Source organism: Haliotis rufescens, unplaced genomic scaffold (assembly GCF_023055435.1).
Source record: "Haliotis rufescens isolate VD_foot unplaced genomic scaffold, xgHalRufe1.0.p SCAF_4, whole genome shotgun sequence".
NCBI classification, from domain to species: domain Eukaryota; kingdom Metazoa; phylum Mollusca; class Gastropoda; order Lepetellida; family Haliotidae; genus Haliotis; species Haliotis rufescens.
The window spans coordinates 53553665-53568886 of record NW_025964112.1 but is presented as its reverse complement, the minus strand read 5'-3'; the positions used below and the strand labels follow the sequence as shown (position 1 = coordinate 53568886).

Sequence of the window (15222 nt, the reverse complement as noted above, 5' to 3'; positions counted from 1 at the left end):
GATATTAGGATTACATCCACATCACATTAGTTCAAAGATTCAGAGCACAATAAAAATGAGACCTGTCTGTTGTAATTACAGCAGTCTAATGCTGTTGTTAAAGTCATTCATATCCAAGATGTCAAAATTTTAAGAACAAACTAGTACTAAAGCAACTACTGGAACTTGATAGTAGTGTAAGTGAGTTAACATTTTATGTCGCATCAGCAAATTTTCAAAATGGGGTCAAACATGTGGCCAAGCAAGTGTGAAAACAGGGCATATGGTACCAAGGATATATTACTACGTATATCATAGTTTCTACTTCCTACCTGTCAATGAATGGGATCCAGATGCCTCATAACGGTTAACTGACCATGTGATAACATGACACATGGCGGTCAAGCATGTGGCTCAAGTACTGACCGTTGAATATTTGGTATATCACATATACATCTTGTCAGAGAGATCAAACAAAGACTACACAGCGACCACCAGTGTCAATGAATACCAGATATATCACATGTAAGCCAAGTTCTGGCATGTAAAATGCCTTGTTGACATAACAAACACTGATGTCAAATATGTTATATATCATATATCCAATCATACGCCACATTGGCCACTGACCATACCAATTATTGTACACCTGATATATCATACGTCCATGGCGGAGTATGGAGCATCACCCCAATTGGCTACTGACCACTCCAGGTATTGAATATCTCGTATATCACATGTCTGTAGACAAGTATGTGTATCTCCTACTGAGTGCTGACAGATGCATGTCAAACACTTCACTAACAGGTGTGGCACACAGAGCATGCAGTAGGATGAGAGGTGTAAGAAAGGCCTCCTCTTCAACATACAGGATGACCATCAATGCATACATCCTGTGCAAGGAGGGATTCTTGAACACTAATTCCTATCATAGTATCTTGAGGCTGTGTGGCTATGAAAAGAATATCCAAAATATGTCAATGCTGGAATGCTTTTTGTACAAGAACTGGTTCTTTACTCAGTAACCCTTTGAGGTTGATGGTATTGTACATATCACAAAAGAACTGTCTTGTGCAACTTGCATGCCATTGATGACGGCTGATAAGTGTGTCACTAGCAATTTTGTTTTTTAAGTTAATGAATGATTACTACCTACAAATGAGATACAAACTTTTGGATCAGAAGTGATGGCTTTAGGAATATAGACCATTTTTGTTACCTAAGCAGTGATAAATTGTAGTAACAGATATATTGAAGGGCAATATTATTAACCATACACCTCAGCTGAAATATGAATATTGTCAACTTTCAAAGGTTTATATTTAGGGACAACTTTTGGGGCTCTTTTCACTATTGTGATTGTATTGTGATAGTAGTAAACCACTTTTAAGACTTGATATTTTATCATTTATTGTAATAGAAATGAATAATGTATTGGCCATTTTCCTCCCTGTTGCAAATCAAACCAAAGGGATGTAACTCTATTATGAAGTTGTCGTAATTCATGCTAACCAGCACACAGGTTGGTATGAAATTTACATAATTAATGTCATAATAATAACCAATTTCAACTATTGAAACTATCGATTGTTTTTCATACAATCTAAAACAATTGCAATGCATCCACAGTTCAATATATTGTAACATTCCTAATTATGATCATTTGCTCAAACACTTTTCATGTGTATACAGAAAAAATGATATCTTAAAACCAAACCAAATGCAAATTAAACTGACCAGAAAACATGCTTACTCTGCATTGTTCTTTGAGATTTTGAATAAGACCTGTCTAAAGAAAGGTGATCTGTTGCATCTGCAAGTTGTACTTGAATACCACTTCCATGAACAAGAACACATGCTGGAAAGTAATACATCCTACTAATAGAGACAGACATTTATACCTAGTCAGACTGCTTTCAACCAGTAAAAGGTGTTCAAAGTAGGTAAGGCAATCATACCACTGTCTGAAGCCAGTTGTCACATCAAAGCAGAAGAAATCAAGACACACAAGAAACAATTTACCGGAAGGCGAGTGCACACCTCAACAGACAAGTCAAGTCTGACCGCTATGGACATAAAGAAAGTCAGGAATCCTAAAAGTATTTCATTGGGTGGCCTGACTGTCTACACTGCCAGACGTTATCAATCGTATCACCTGACCATGTTCATTGGCTTGATGTTACAGAAAATTGTAGACATGGAACACAGTACCTTGTCTCTAACAAACTGCCTGCACATCCATCAGGATGTCTTAATGTAGCTTACTGATCACTTCAAACACCACTTTGGATTAGTATCCAAGTATTGCTAGGGCATGCATGGCACAACAAATTAACAATCTCATTAAAATCAGATCTTAGTTTTCGCTACCGCTAACCAAAGATCTGAGGACATCCCATTACGGGTCACGTCAGAATGACCTTCCGCAAACATTGACCGACCAATGAAATAACTGACAAGAAATCGACATTAGCCAACCAGAAGGCAGCTTTCTCGGGCTTTACGGCACTAGTTTCAAACTGGCGACTACGTTCAATTATAAGGGTCCTTGCAGACAAGATAATTACTTAGATAATTACTTCGGAATGAATCAGTGATCATGTGGACAGTGTTAATGATTGATGGATGAAATTACAAACACCCATAACTGCTCTTTATGCGCTGTAGGTACAATCAATATTATTGTGCCCTCGGGTATATGTTTTTGTGCATCCATTCTCTACATTGTGCTTCTGGAGGCACATTTGTGTGTGGCATAAAACCCTGCATATGTAGGTCTGACGACATCATGGTGCATTCAGTATTGGCACCATTGTCTCGAACAGATAAGTTGATGTACTTCTGATGTGACTTCATTGACTTGTCACTTTGTGGCACCTCATCTTCAGCATCCCAGCTATTCTTGTTTTGCTTGCTGTCTTCTATCCTTAATTAACAGTAATCTGATGCAATCTTACAAACATTGCCGAAGTTGCGCAAACAAATTATTTCAGCACTGTTTGCCCAATGTAATCGCCTTCGGAGTATTACCTTGAGCACTTGCCAGTTTCCACAGTAACCATGAAAACAAGATGAAACAGCTTGCTCTTAAATGTAAACTTTTTACATTCATTTTTACATTTTGAGTAAAGCTAATAGGAATTATGATATTCAAATTATATTTGTATATTTCTAATTAAAAGATACCCAGTTGGGTTTAAGGAGCTGTTAGTCATTGTTGATACTTTTTGCCCCCTTTTCAATGGGTAGTTTCAGGCAGCTCAATGTAAGCACTGCAACACCTCAACATCTTGAATACCAAATCTTGACACAAATACTAATCACAATGTAATGAGTAGCCTTCTTTGGCCATTTGTCTCTGCCCTGACAAAAAAATACATCTTTTACATGTTCTTTTTTTAAAAATGTATAACAGTTAGCACAAAACAATCTCATGGAATTATGCACGTCGAAACTCTACATTCCACATAAACAAGTAATCTTACAGTATGTTCAGCTCAGCTATATTGTTCATCTCTGTATTAGGAATGCTTTTTGGTCATTTTTATCCTATGAAAACAGGTCAACAACTGCGTAAACATGACCAAATTGTTTCTACATCTCTAAACTGTTATGGTAATTGGACGTCTCCTGCCACAGGTATTGGCCATGTGTGGTGTGGTATTCTAGGACTTGCAGACCTACATCTACATGATTGTTACCACAAATCTTTCTATTTCTGTTGTTTGATAATCAGAACATGGTGCTCTTGTCTCGTCTGATAAACTGAGTTTGCCCTTTACGGAGAATGGCCGATATCAGATATGAAAGTAACATATTGGAGACTTCTGTTCCTAGTTGTGTACTGTCCAGAGATGCTTACAGTCCTCTTGAGTAGACAGACCTGCTACAACAAAACATTGCAGTCTTGACCACATGTTCTCCCAGTTATCTAGACCCTCTAGATATTCGCCCCACTCAAAAATAAGTATAACTTACCAGACTGGAATTTTCTAAAATCCAAATCTAATATAAGGACCAGCAAACATAAAGGTCTGACAGCTTTGCTACATCACTGCTAATAATTTTAGTTGCCAATTTGCCTGACAAGGAAACTTTGTTTGACACTGTATCAGAGGTGAGGGGAAATGGGGTTTAATGTCGCATCCATGATTATTGCACTGGTGTGCGTGCGTGCCTGCGCGTCTGTGTGTGCGAGCGTGTGTGTGCATGTCTGTGCCTGCTTGTAGTGCCTAGTTTAACATGAATACCCCACTCAGACACAGTATACTGAATCTGAGCTGACCAGTCCTTGTTTTAGCCCCTTAATGCCAAATGCCATGTAGGGTAACAACAAGTACCATCCTTTAACGTCTTTTGGTATGACACAGCATGGTATCGAACCCTGGACCTTCCGCTCTCCGGGCATATGCCCTATCCACTAGACCACAGAGGCGGTCAGTTGTATCAGAGATAGGGATTGAACTAGGATTTCAGTGTGAAGTGATTCAGAAAGCAATGTATTACATGGGCAAGTTTGGTAAACGTCCCAGAATTAAAGTCATATTCAATTAGTTGAAGAGAAAGGTCTGAAGTAACATGTTCCCAACGTTGGTGAAATTCACAAGTACAGGTCTGGTGTTGACAAAAGACTATAATCAGGGGTAATGTAGGATTCATACCCAAGACATGTGGAACCTTGCATCGCTAATCCCTCCCCCCTCCCTTCCCTTTCAAAAACACAGTAAGTTGCAGCTCTTGACATCACAAGTTCCTGTTTCCCAAGAAATATTACCTAAGACATCAACTGTCACTCACTACTGATTAAAGTATTGAACATCTTACTGAGAATAGATTACTAAGGATGACTGCCCCCAAAACAGCTTGAGATGACATGACCTATCCTGGAAATGAAATCTTCTCGACTGCACCGACTGTGTATATTTGTCCATGATCCAATCACCTATACAGCAGCAACCTTCCCAAAGCAAACATCACGAAGAAGTCTAGGACCATGGTTTGTTTATATGTGTAACACTACCACATGATTTTGAAAAAAAATTGTCAATAAACTCAGGAAATAAGAATAAATAAATACCATAATAAACTGTCCTCCAACACGAAAATAACATCACAAAGAACAAAACAATATGCCTAATGTCATATTTTTAAAACTTGATTCTTTTTTTATGGTTACCTTCTTAACAGAAAAGCCTATTATAGCAAACAAACTTAGCAAATATATAAATACATGTGTTTTTATAAACAATTCATCATGTTCAGCAGGCTGGTGGAGGCATGAATCATGTCCTATCACACTTGGTAGAAAGGTCAGGACAATTTGTTACAGTATTTTGAATTTCCCACCCTTCCGCCACTCTGACAAGGCTTTCCAAGTAGGCAATAACTGTATGCTATTATCAATATGGGGACAATATGTAACATATCTACTGGTTGATATCATAGGTTAGAGGTCGTCCGCACGCATTCCTATACCAACTATTATCATATGAGGAGGATGTGAGAAACAGTCTGTATACCATGGCGCCTGCCTGCTGGTGCACATTGGTGCCAAGCTAAAACCACAGTATGTCGGTCGATGAACTACCAAGGGGGTTGATATGTCAAGTACCTGTTTTACTTCACATGTATACAGATTTTTTACCCAGAATTACCTGTGTATAAATAGTAACAGTAGTAAGACTCAATTCTACATGTGACTCTCCGTTCCTTCACATTGTAAAAACATGCTGCTCAGCTGCTAAGGACAGCATGTGTGCTACATTAAATTGTCCTTTTTGTGCCATTGCTGTCAATTCTGGAATTAACCGAGTATGTGTGGAAAACGTTGAGAGACATGAATGCACTATGCAGACATTCAGACAGGCATATGTGTGTTACTGTGCGTTTTTGAGTAACATGTAAGATACCATGCATATGTACATCTATTGTAACTTCTTTGAGCAGCATTGTACTAAGTAACTGATATTTAAGTCCAACTGGGTGCCATTGTACAAAACAACCTGAGCACTACGACTGTCGTAAGTCTATGTTAGGGTATTGGAGTTACAATTACCTTTGAGTAAGTGAGTATGGTTTAACGCCGCTCAGTACCCTACAATGCCACATTTGTACTTACCTCAAACTTTGACTTGAAGTTTGGTCCAGCTTGGGCTATGAAAACACTTGATCCTGGTTCAAAATCCAATTCTCCACTTTTTCGATTATAGAAAACCTTTTCAGATTCTTTGCAATTAAGATAGAGTGTTATTGTATCCTCTTCAACGCGCAGGGCAATTTTTGTCCACTTATTTACCGTGGAATCCACAGTGAAGGAAGCAATCACACTAGATATCTCTGCAAACTTGGCATCTGGTGTGTAGTATAAAGTAATGACTTGCTTTGTGGGCTCCCGAGGTGAGTCTGTTATACTGACTCCAAACTGAATAACTGTTTGGTAGGTATTCACCACTGCAAATATGAAACCACCACTTTGTGTGTAGGGTTTCAATGTCATTATTACAGCAAAATCCCTATACAAGGGTTTTCGGAAATATATCTGCGACGGTTGGCGTATAAATGCTTCTTTACTAAGAGTAAATGTTGGGTATCCATCGATTCCTGTATCGTAGCCAATTCCTGGCCTTCCATCTGATGGTACTCCTATTGCACCAAGAAGGTCGATCTCTGAAGACGCCTCAGCATCTGAAAGAAAGACATGGACTGTAAGTACTAAGTAATTCAGAAACAGAAACATTTGTAGTAGCATGCTTATTGCTACCTTAACTTATACTGAACAAAAAGGTTATGGCTCATAATATTTTGGGGAATACTTTTTTGTAGTGAAGATTGAACACACAAATTCATGAAAATATCCCCCAAAATATTCAGGATGATCATTAACACTTTTTGTTCAGTATATAAATATATATATATATATGTTCAGCATCTATCAATATCTATCTATCTTACTCAACAAAAAATTATAGGGATCATTTTTATGAAATTGTCAATGTCATAAGGTAGTATCTGGAGTGTCACTCCCCTGAAAAAGAACGATCTGTCATACACACTGGATATACCAATAGTTTCTGCCCATGAGTATACAGGGTTTCTTCCAACATATCACAAAAGGGTACTCTTCAGGAGAAGACAAAGACCACAGTATCAGCATGTCTGACACAGAACTAACTAGTGAATGGCCTTCATTAGTCATGGACTTCAGCTGTCTGATCCATTCAAACATGAGAGTTATAGACATGGGTAAACTTAACAATGATTTCAGTGCTTTGACAATTAAAAGTTTTTGTTCACATTGGAGTTACCGTACTCGTAGCGATAAGATTGCCTTGTGAAAAAGCCTATGAGTGAGATGTACAAGTACTGCTTTTAATAATGTTCCAGCAATACCAAAGGTACACCAAGATTCTCATCTTTCCTGGGAAATCAGATCGAACCAAGAAATAAAATAGAAAGGAGTTATAAATCTCAATCTAATCTATGAATTCAAAGTCAACTACAGATACCAGAGAGTGAGTGAGTTGGGTTTAACGCGGCTTTTAACAGTATTCCAGTTATATCGCAGCGTGTCAGCTTAATGTGGGAGGAAAGCCCGAAGTGATGCAGGTCTCAGACTTTTACCACTTCGGTGAAACCAACGAGCACGGGTATGGTGCTGACAAACCTAGAAACGTAATTGGGGCGAACCGGGACTCGAACCCACAATCATAGGTTTCTGGCCTGCCCAAGGGACACAAATCTGCACAGCGAATCGCGGCGCCTTAGACGACTGGGCCACCCGTGCCCACACTACAGATACCATGTGTGTCTACATATCCATCAGATTCTTGTGTAACTATAACCCTGCTTTACACTGGATAATTGCCACTTTGAGAGAGGCATGTAAGTAGGGCAATGTCAGCATGTCTGTTCACAGGAGTGTGGCCTCAGACATCTCCTACATCATATCAACCTGGGCAACCTGTTTATGCCCTACTTGAGCAGACTGTCTCCTTAATGTTGGGTCCTCATTACAACTACATGCATCAATGTCGTCTCATAAAGAAACATGGGTCATAAATCATCATATACAACCCAAGAATGAAATTCAATATTAACTTCTTGGCTCGATCATCAATAAAACCAACCGTATATATAGATATGCACTTATATTTTACACCTGGGTTTGACAATTATACAAGTACACTACAAAAGTGCCAATAAACATTATTAGGACAAGTAGTCTCAACATCGATTGGCTGACAGAATATATACAATGTCACTGTCCTTATCGTTTTTACCTTCACAGCTTCAAGCTTCAAGAAAATGAAAGAGCAGACATTGCCAGAATATTACAGATAGATGTAAAAAATATGTGATGAAGACACATGTGAGAAAAAATTATTTGCAGTTTTCTGTTGAATGAACAATATGTCTGTGATGTAATTTCTGACACCAGTCTTTATAGGAAAAGAAAGAATATTTCAATCAACTGCAACAAGGGAGACAACTTTGTCAATCACAACTTGGCGCTCAATTTAAATGTTCCATCCAACAACAAAGAAACAAATATATCTATTTCACAATCACTAGGTTGTGAAATTATACATTTAAGCTGTCTTTTGCCCAAACTGCCAGTTATGGAAGTCCATTCCTTCAGTTCCTTTTCCCAAACTGTTTTTAAACCGGCCTTGCCTGCTCACTTATCGGGGACAGTACTTTATGCTCTAGCACTTTAAATGCCTGTGTTGAATAACCACACTCCAGGCTGCTGCCTGACATTAGAAGTGTATGAACCATCAAAAACACTTTAAAAGTCGCTCTGAAATAACCAAGCCATTATAACACTGCCTCGTGACTCAACAAGCTTACTCAACATGGAGTCATAGGGTCATCTGCGCAATATATCTGTGACTACCAGTGTGCTCAAACTGTGAAATCTATGCTAATATGATAATATGATCTTCCTCCCAAGCCAGAGCTTGTCTCACAATTCACCATCTTAACTGTCAGCACACAAGAACTACATGCAGCTTTTTCAGTATATATAGATGGTGTAAAGAAAAGGTGAAGTGCCTTGTTAACAGCTGTGACAAATGCTGTCCCATCTCAGTGAGTATAACTTGCAAAATATGAACACCACTTATGGCGGAGCTGCAGATACAGGACTTGCTTACACATCTACAAACACCTGGTGTCATTGCTGTGACTTTATAAAGGTTCATGAGTGCTCGTTCTTGAACGTCACTTCCATTTTGTTCGCATTTGTTACTTCTCTTGTAACACAGAAATGAAGATAGAACTTGTGTAAAGTCGTATTGATGATCTTAACAATTTTAAAGTGGAAGACTGTTGTTCAGTGCCAAAGTCAGCATATTACAGAAAAGTTATTGTTAGACAACCCTCTAAATTCAAGCCTTCACAAACCCTGAATAATCTCTTGAGGAATAATATTTCAATTGCGCCTTTCTCGTTGAGCCATCTTGTATCCTAATTAACATAATTCATACCTCGCAAAGCCTCACACTTGTCTGAACCTGAAAAGGCACTTCAAATCTGTTTGATGCATAGCACACTTAATTAGCGTTCTGCACATGATAGGTAAGTTCTGTAACACTCTTGTTAACCTGATGCCTCTCTCACTATCAGAAGGCTCTTTATGACCTTTGAAGAACTTACCTATGCATCCACTGGTGTTCAATTTAGACTTGTTAACATGTGGGCTCATGGCCCTTGACTTCTCATATGTGGGCGTTCTATGGGTCATCAATGACGAAGAAACCATACTAGTAGTAAATTTATTGCATGACTTGAAGTTTTCCATTCAGTTCTAAGTAGAAACAAACATATTTTCATGTCTTTGTGTACTGTCTGTATAATGAGTGACTTGTCTGAGAATCAGCAAAAGAATGTGTGTGCGTATTTGTCATTTAACACGGCACTCAGCAATATTCCAGCTATGTGATGACAGCCTGTAATAAGAGTCTGGATCGATATTACGATTGACAATCCACACCTTCAGCGTACATTGACACGCCTCAACCAAGTCAGGGAGCCTGACCACCCGATCCATAAGTCACCTCTTACAACCATCATCGGTTGCTCAGGACAATTTCTAACCCAGAATCTCCAAAGGTACTTAATTAAGTCGCCTCTTATGACCACTTTCTACCACGTGTCACCATGGAGCAGCGAGAGACTGTGTGTCACCATCAGTAGCCTAAATGTGTGTAGCTTGGTACAGACTAATAGTGGCCTTCCTTTTCTGCACTCATGCTTCTATGACCATAAAAATTAGGTGCCTTATCCATTGTTTCCAACACAAGGAAAATAAGGGATTGAATAGATAATGAAAATACAAATAAGTTACATCAAGAAACCATTCTTGAGATAGTGACAAGAGTCTATCTATTCCATGACCTTCCACTTTTTCAAGGCCAATATGACTTACTCGTCTTGTCCTTGCATCAATTTTTACGCAATCTTGTCAAAATAAGGAAATACCATTGGGCCTTATCTAATCTATGAGCTAAATCACATCAAAACATCAAAATAGCTTTAACCTGTATGGTGGTAAAAGCATAATGAATTAGACTACATCAACATCACCATAAAAAATAACCTTCTTAAAATGTGTTTCGGCACAACAATGCATACAAACAAATTTGTAAATATGATTGGATGAAATCATCAAATAGTTTCTGACAAATCGTGTTAGCTTAGTTACACACTTGACAGTGCACACTTTAAAAAAAAATATACCAAGTGATAAATTACAATAGTAAATTAGATTTTAACTCCCTGTTAAAATATTAGCATATATTTTACTCCATTTGTGATTTGCAAGCCCATATATGTTATCCCAGACTGTGTATAAACCATGTTCAAGTGTAGATATTTCAATATATCAATGTCACTTCCAGCACTACTCTATATATGCCGGCAACTTTATTCAGGACAATCAAAGAACTTGATTATATCTGCTCTAACTGTAAGCTGACATGCTTGTATTTGCACAATCGTCAAAGCAAACATCAGCAAACACACACGAAATTAAACTATTGTTGCCCATTTCTGTTTGAACAAATTTTTTGTCTCCTTAAGAAATATTAAGCAAATAAGCCTATGATAAGGCCAATGCTGTACAAGTACTGGCATTGGTGTTGAAATGGTTATGCCTCCTATATCAGAAGGGCAGTCGAGCATTAAACACTCGGAATGTCGGGCTTTGTTGTCCATAGTGGAGGACCTTGTCAAAAACTTGCATTAATTAAAAGCCGTGTCTGACATACTCACCCACAGTGTCCCATCCATGAATATCTTAACACTTATGAAAAGATGGCAGCCATCTTGAATATTTATGTACAAAGACAAATTCTCTGCTTCAAGAGCTGGTTAAGTAATATTATGAAACCTGGGCATTAAAATGCTGAAGGAGCTAAAATGAGGCAAATATTGAGACATACAGCCCTGTGTCTACAGCAACAACACAGACCTAGGATAACTGATGGCACCAGACATTTGTATTCTGTGTACTGATCATGAAGTGGCATGCCCATTCAAATGTAAATGAAGTGTTCTAACTGGCTATGATGAAATGAATACAGGGCAAATTCCTCTCTCATTTTGCTGAATAAGCATGCTAAAAAGTTGTTAAACTGCTTGAGAAAACTGATTCGTCATACAGACATATTTCATTGTGAGTACACTGAATTTGTACACTTTTTTGTCTTGTAGATCTAACTTAACAGGAGGATCTGTAGATATAAATCTTATCATTACCACTTTCTCAATTTGCTGAATAAGCATCCGAAGAATTGTTTAATAGCTAAAAGAAGTCTGTCATATGTGCAGTTTTATTTTATTATGGGCACAATATTTTTTACATATTTATGATCTAACAGAGTTACACCCCATGACCACTTTATTTTGGAACTAACAGAGTTATTCACCCTAACCATCACGTTACCATTACACTGCATGCACCACTCATTTCATCAAAACGACAATGCATCAGCAATAATTTAAACTTAACCAAACACATCAAATTCCCATATATTTAATACCAAACATCTATGCGACGAAACAACATCAGATGGGAGTGGTAAGTTTAACTCATATGATCATAAAGATGTCTAAAGCCCTTTTAAAGTAATAAGCATGTTCAAGGTCAGTGAGTACACAAGCTACCATTGCGAACATGGCTAATCCGTGTCAAACAGAAGTGTGACATTTCTTGGCCCCCTGAATCTCTAACACAAGCTTGGGTGTTTCAGGACAAAAAGTATTCCCATGTGTCCTGCACAAGGGAAGGTTTGGACAAAATGGTTTTTAATAACATGGAAAAGCTTCTGTACGTTTCTACCCGATCAAATATCAGCCCAGTAGTGCTTTCTAAGCGGTTAATGTTATCCACATATTGACTATATTACATTCTTCATCAGCTTGTGGCCAAGAAAAATGCATATATGCACCATGTGGAAGAAGTTTCACATTTCTTACTGCTTTTATCACAAGGAATTAGCTGGCAGTGTTCGGTTTCATACACCAGACACAACATGGCTGCCTATGGCCTACTCCTCAATTACCTCGGATATTAGAGCCATGTTACAATTTGTTACAGGAAGACAGGGTGCTTAATTATAAAGCTATCAAAGCTGCATGTTTACATTATATGCATATAAGGTTCTTGGAAACAACCTACAGGGATCATTTTAGGTTAAGATTTGTGGTCTAATCATGTAAGAAAAACTGGTTCATTATGATGTAGACCAGCCAGAGTGACAAACGAATACAAGGCCAGGTCACCAGTACAAGAGAGTGAGTGAGTGAGTGAGTATGGTTTTACGCCGCTTTTAGCAATATTCCAGCAATATCACGGCGGGGGACACCAGAAATGGGCTTCACACATTGTACCCATGTCGGGAATCGAACCCGGGTCTTCGGCGTGACGAGCGAACGCTTTAACCACTAGGCTACCCAACCGCCCCCAGTACAAGAGATAAAAGAGTGAGTTAGTGAGTTGGATTTAAAGTCACTATTCCAGTTACATCATGGCATGTCAGCTTTGTGTGGGAGGAATGAAGCCTGAAGTGATGCAGGTCTCAAACATTTACCACTTTGGTGAAACCCACGAGCACGGGTGTGGTGCTGACAAGATCACCACGATGACAGAGACACATTCATTGACACAGCTTTCAAGTTCAGGAGTGAGTGAGTGAGTTTGATTTCATGCCACAGCTTGTCAGCATGAGTGAGTGAGTGAGTATGGTTTTACACCGCTTTTAGCAATATTCCAGCAATATCACGGCGGGGGACACCAGAAATGGGCTTCACACATTATGCCTATGTCGGGAATCGAACCCGGGTCTTCGGCGTGACGAGCTAACACTTTAACCACTAGGCTACCCGACCGCCCCTTTGTCAGCATGATGTGTGAAGAAAGCCTTAAGTGGTGTAGGGCCCTGTTCCACAAAGCCATCTTAGCACTAAGGTGATCGTAACTCCCATACTCTAACACTGGCTTACGATAGTCGTAGCGTTAAGATCGCTTTGTGGAACGATGCCCAGGTCTTAGATGGTTATCACTTTGATGAAACCCACAAGCATGGGTATGGTTCTAACAAACCTAGAAACATAATCAGGGCAAATCTGGGATTCAAATCTATGATAACAGGTCCCTGACATGCTAAATGAGGTTATGAATTGAGGTTATGAAGAATTTTCCACAGTGAAATTGTTTAAGGTATTCAGGTTAATTTACCCATAAGAGTGAGTGAGTGAGAATGGTTTTACGCCGCGTTTAGCAATATTCCAGCAACATTACGGCGGGGGACACCAGAAATGGGCTTCACACATTGTACCCATGTCCACTAGGCTACCCGACCACCCCTTACCCATAAGATGAATTAAGTAGATCATGTAAATGTTTAGTAGATGTGAATAATCTCCCCTGATCGAGTACCCATCAGCCCTCAAAAGGTACATTAACTAAACAGCAACTGCTGGTCTTAAAGACCTTTGTCTGCACAAGTCCTGATCAGTTTCCAGATGGGCAGAGCGCCACCCACACTCAAGGACCCCAAGTTGTGGACTTAAAGTTCACTTCTAATGAAACTTCAAAAAGTGAAAATTTCACACAGCAGTGAAATGTCAATGTTCTCACAATCTTAAGCTTAAAACTAAACATAAGAAACCTTAAAATAAGACGGACACCATGTAGAAGGTGTCTAATAGGTGTCTGAATGAGAGGGTGGCCACAATTTTCAGCCTACAAATAGGAACTAGTAGCCCAGAAAATGACAGTGAGCGTAAACACCAGACAGGTGAGTGTCCTCATAAGCCTTTCCAGCAGCACTTAGTAGTTATGCTTCAAGTATGTACATCAAGGATCACATGCCAACAAGCTGATTATCCAAGTGAATGTGATTACAGTCAACACTACTACCCTACAAGTGTCCACACACCCTCATAGCAAGAACAAACAAGGGTAGGTATGACCGTTTAGCACCCTTTACCTTTGGCCATCCTACATAACAGGGCACCTGCTTGACTGGGTGATGAATACATTGTGCTGCTCAGGTAAGTAGGGACGGTTTTGTTGCCCAGGGATAGATGATGGTTTAAGATATGTTGAAATCTTACCCTGAATGTTAAGTGATAAATTATTTAACACTTGAGATATGCGTATGAAACTTTTGAACCTTGAGTCGGCTGTAAAGTTTCAGATTTTCATGTTTTGGTGTACCTACAGCAATACAAGACAAACCAATACCCGGCAATGACAATACGTATAGTTCTCATGATACGCCAAACTATTTTTTTTAAACAAAATTTGTGGAATCCGTTGAATCATCTACCATATTTGATGTAATAAGCACATAAGGGGCCTATGAAAACAACAAGTTAAATTTGTTTTCAGATTTCTAGCAGAGGATTAAATAAACTTTGTTCAAACATGGATGAAACTGAAACATTTTCCACAAAATTTACAAGACAATTATATGCCCTTTCTTTGCTGCTGTTTTCTGTAATATATGCAAGAAAATATGGACTGTAAGGGGTGCTTATAAAGATCACTTACAGATTGGTCTACAAAATGGTCAGGGAGTGATTATTGGAGCAGGCCACCTAATACGGCAAATAAGGTAACTCTACACTTACAAAATAGATATCCCAGGGTTAACAGCACAAACAAGAAAGTTTTGGTGTACCAGGGTATATATATTCTTCTTGAATGTTTTGTTTGTTTGTTTGTTGTTTTAC

At 38.8% G+C, this 15222-nt stretch overlaps 1 protein-coding gene across 5 annotated transcripts in view; it reads right to left on the bottom strand.

Moving 5' to 3' along the window:
* Positions 1–15222, bottom strand: part of LOC124110984 (collagen alpha-1(I) chain-like) — a 109547-nt gene that overhangs the window by 36955 nt on the left and 57370 nt on the right. For all 5 annotated transcript variants that reach the window (XM_046470506.2, XM_046470509.2, XM_046470507.2 and 2 more), the window contains one exon: positions 6098–6663. In XM_046470506.2, coding sequence (XP_046326462.2) covers positions 6098–6663 — 566 coding nt within the window. The remainder of the gene's footprint in view (positions 1–6097; positions 6664–15222) is intronic.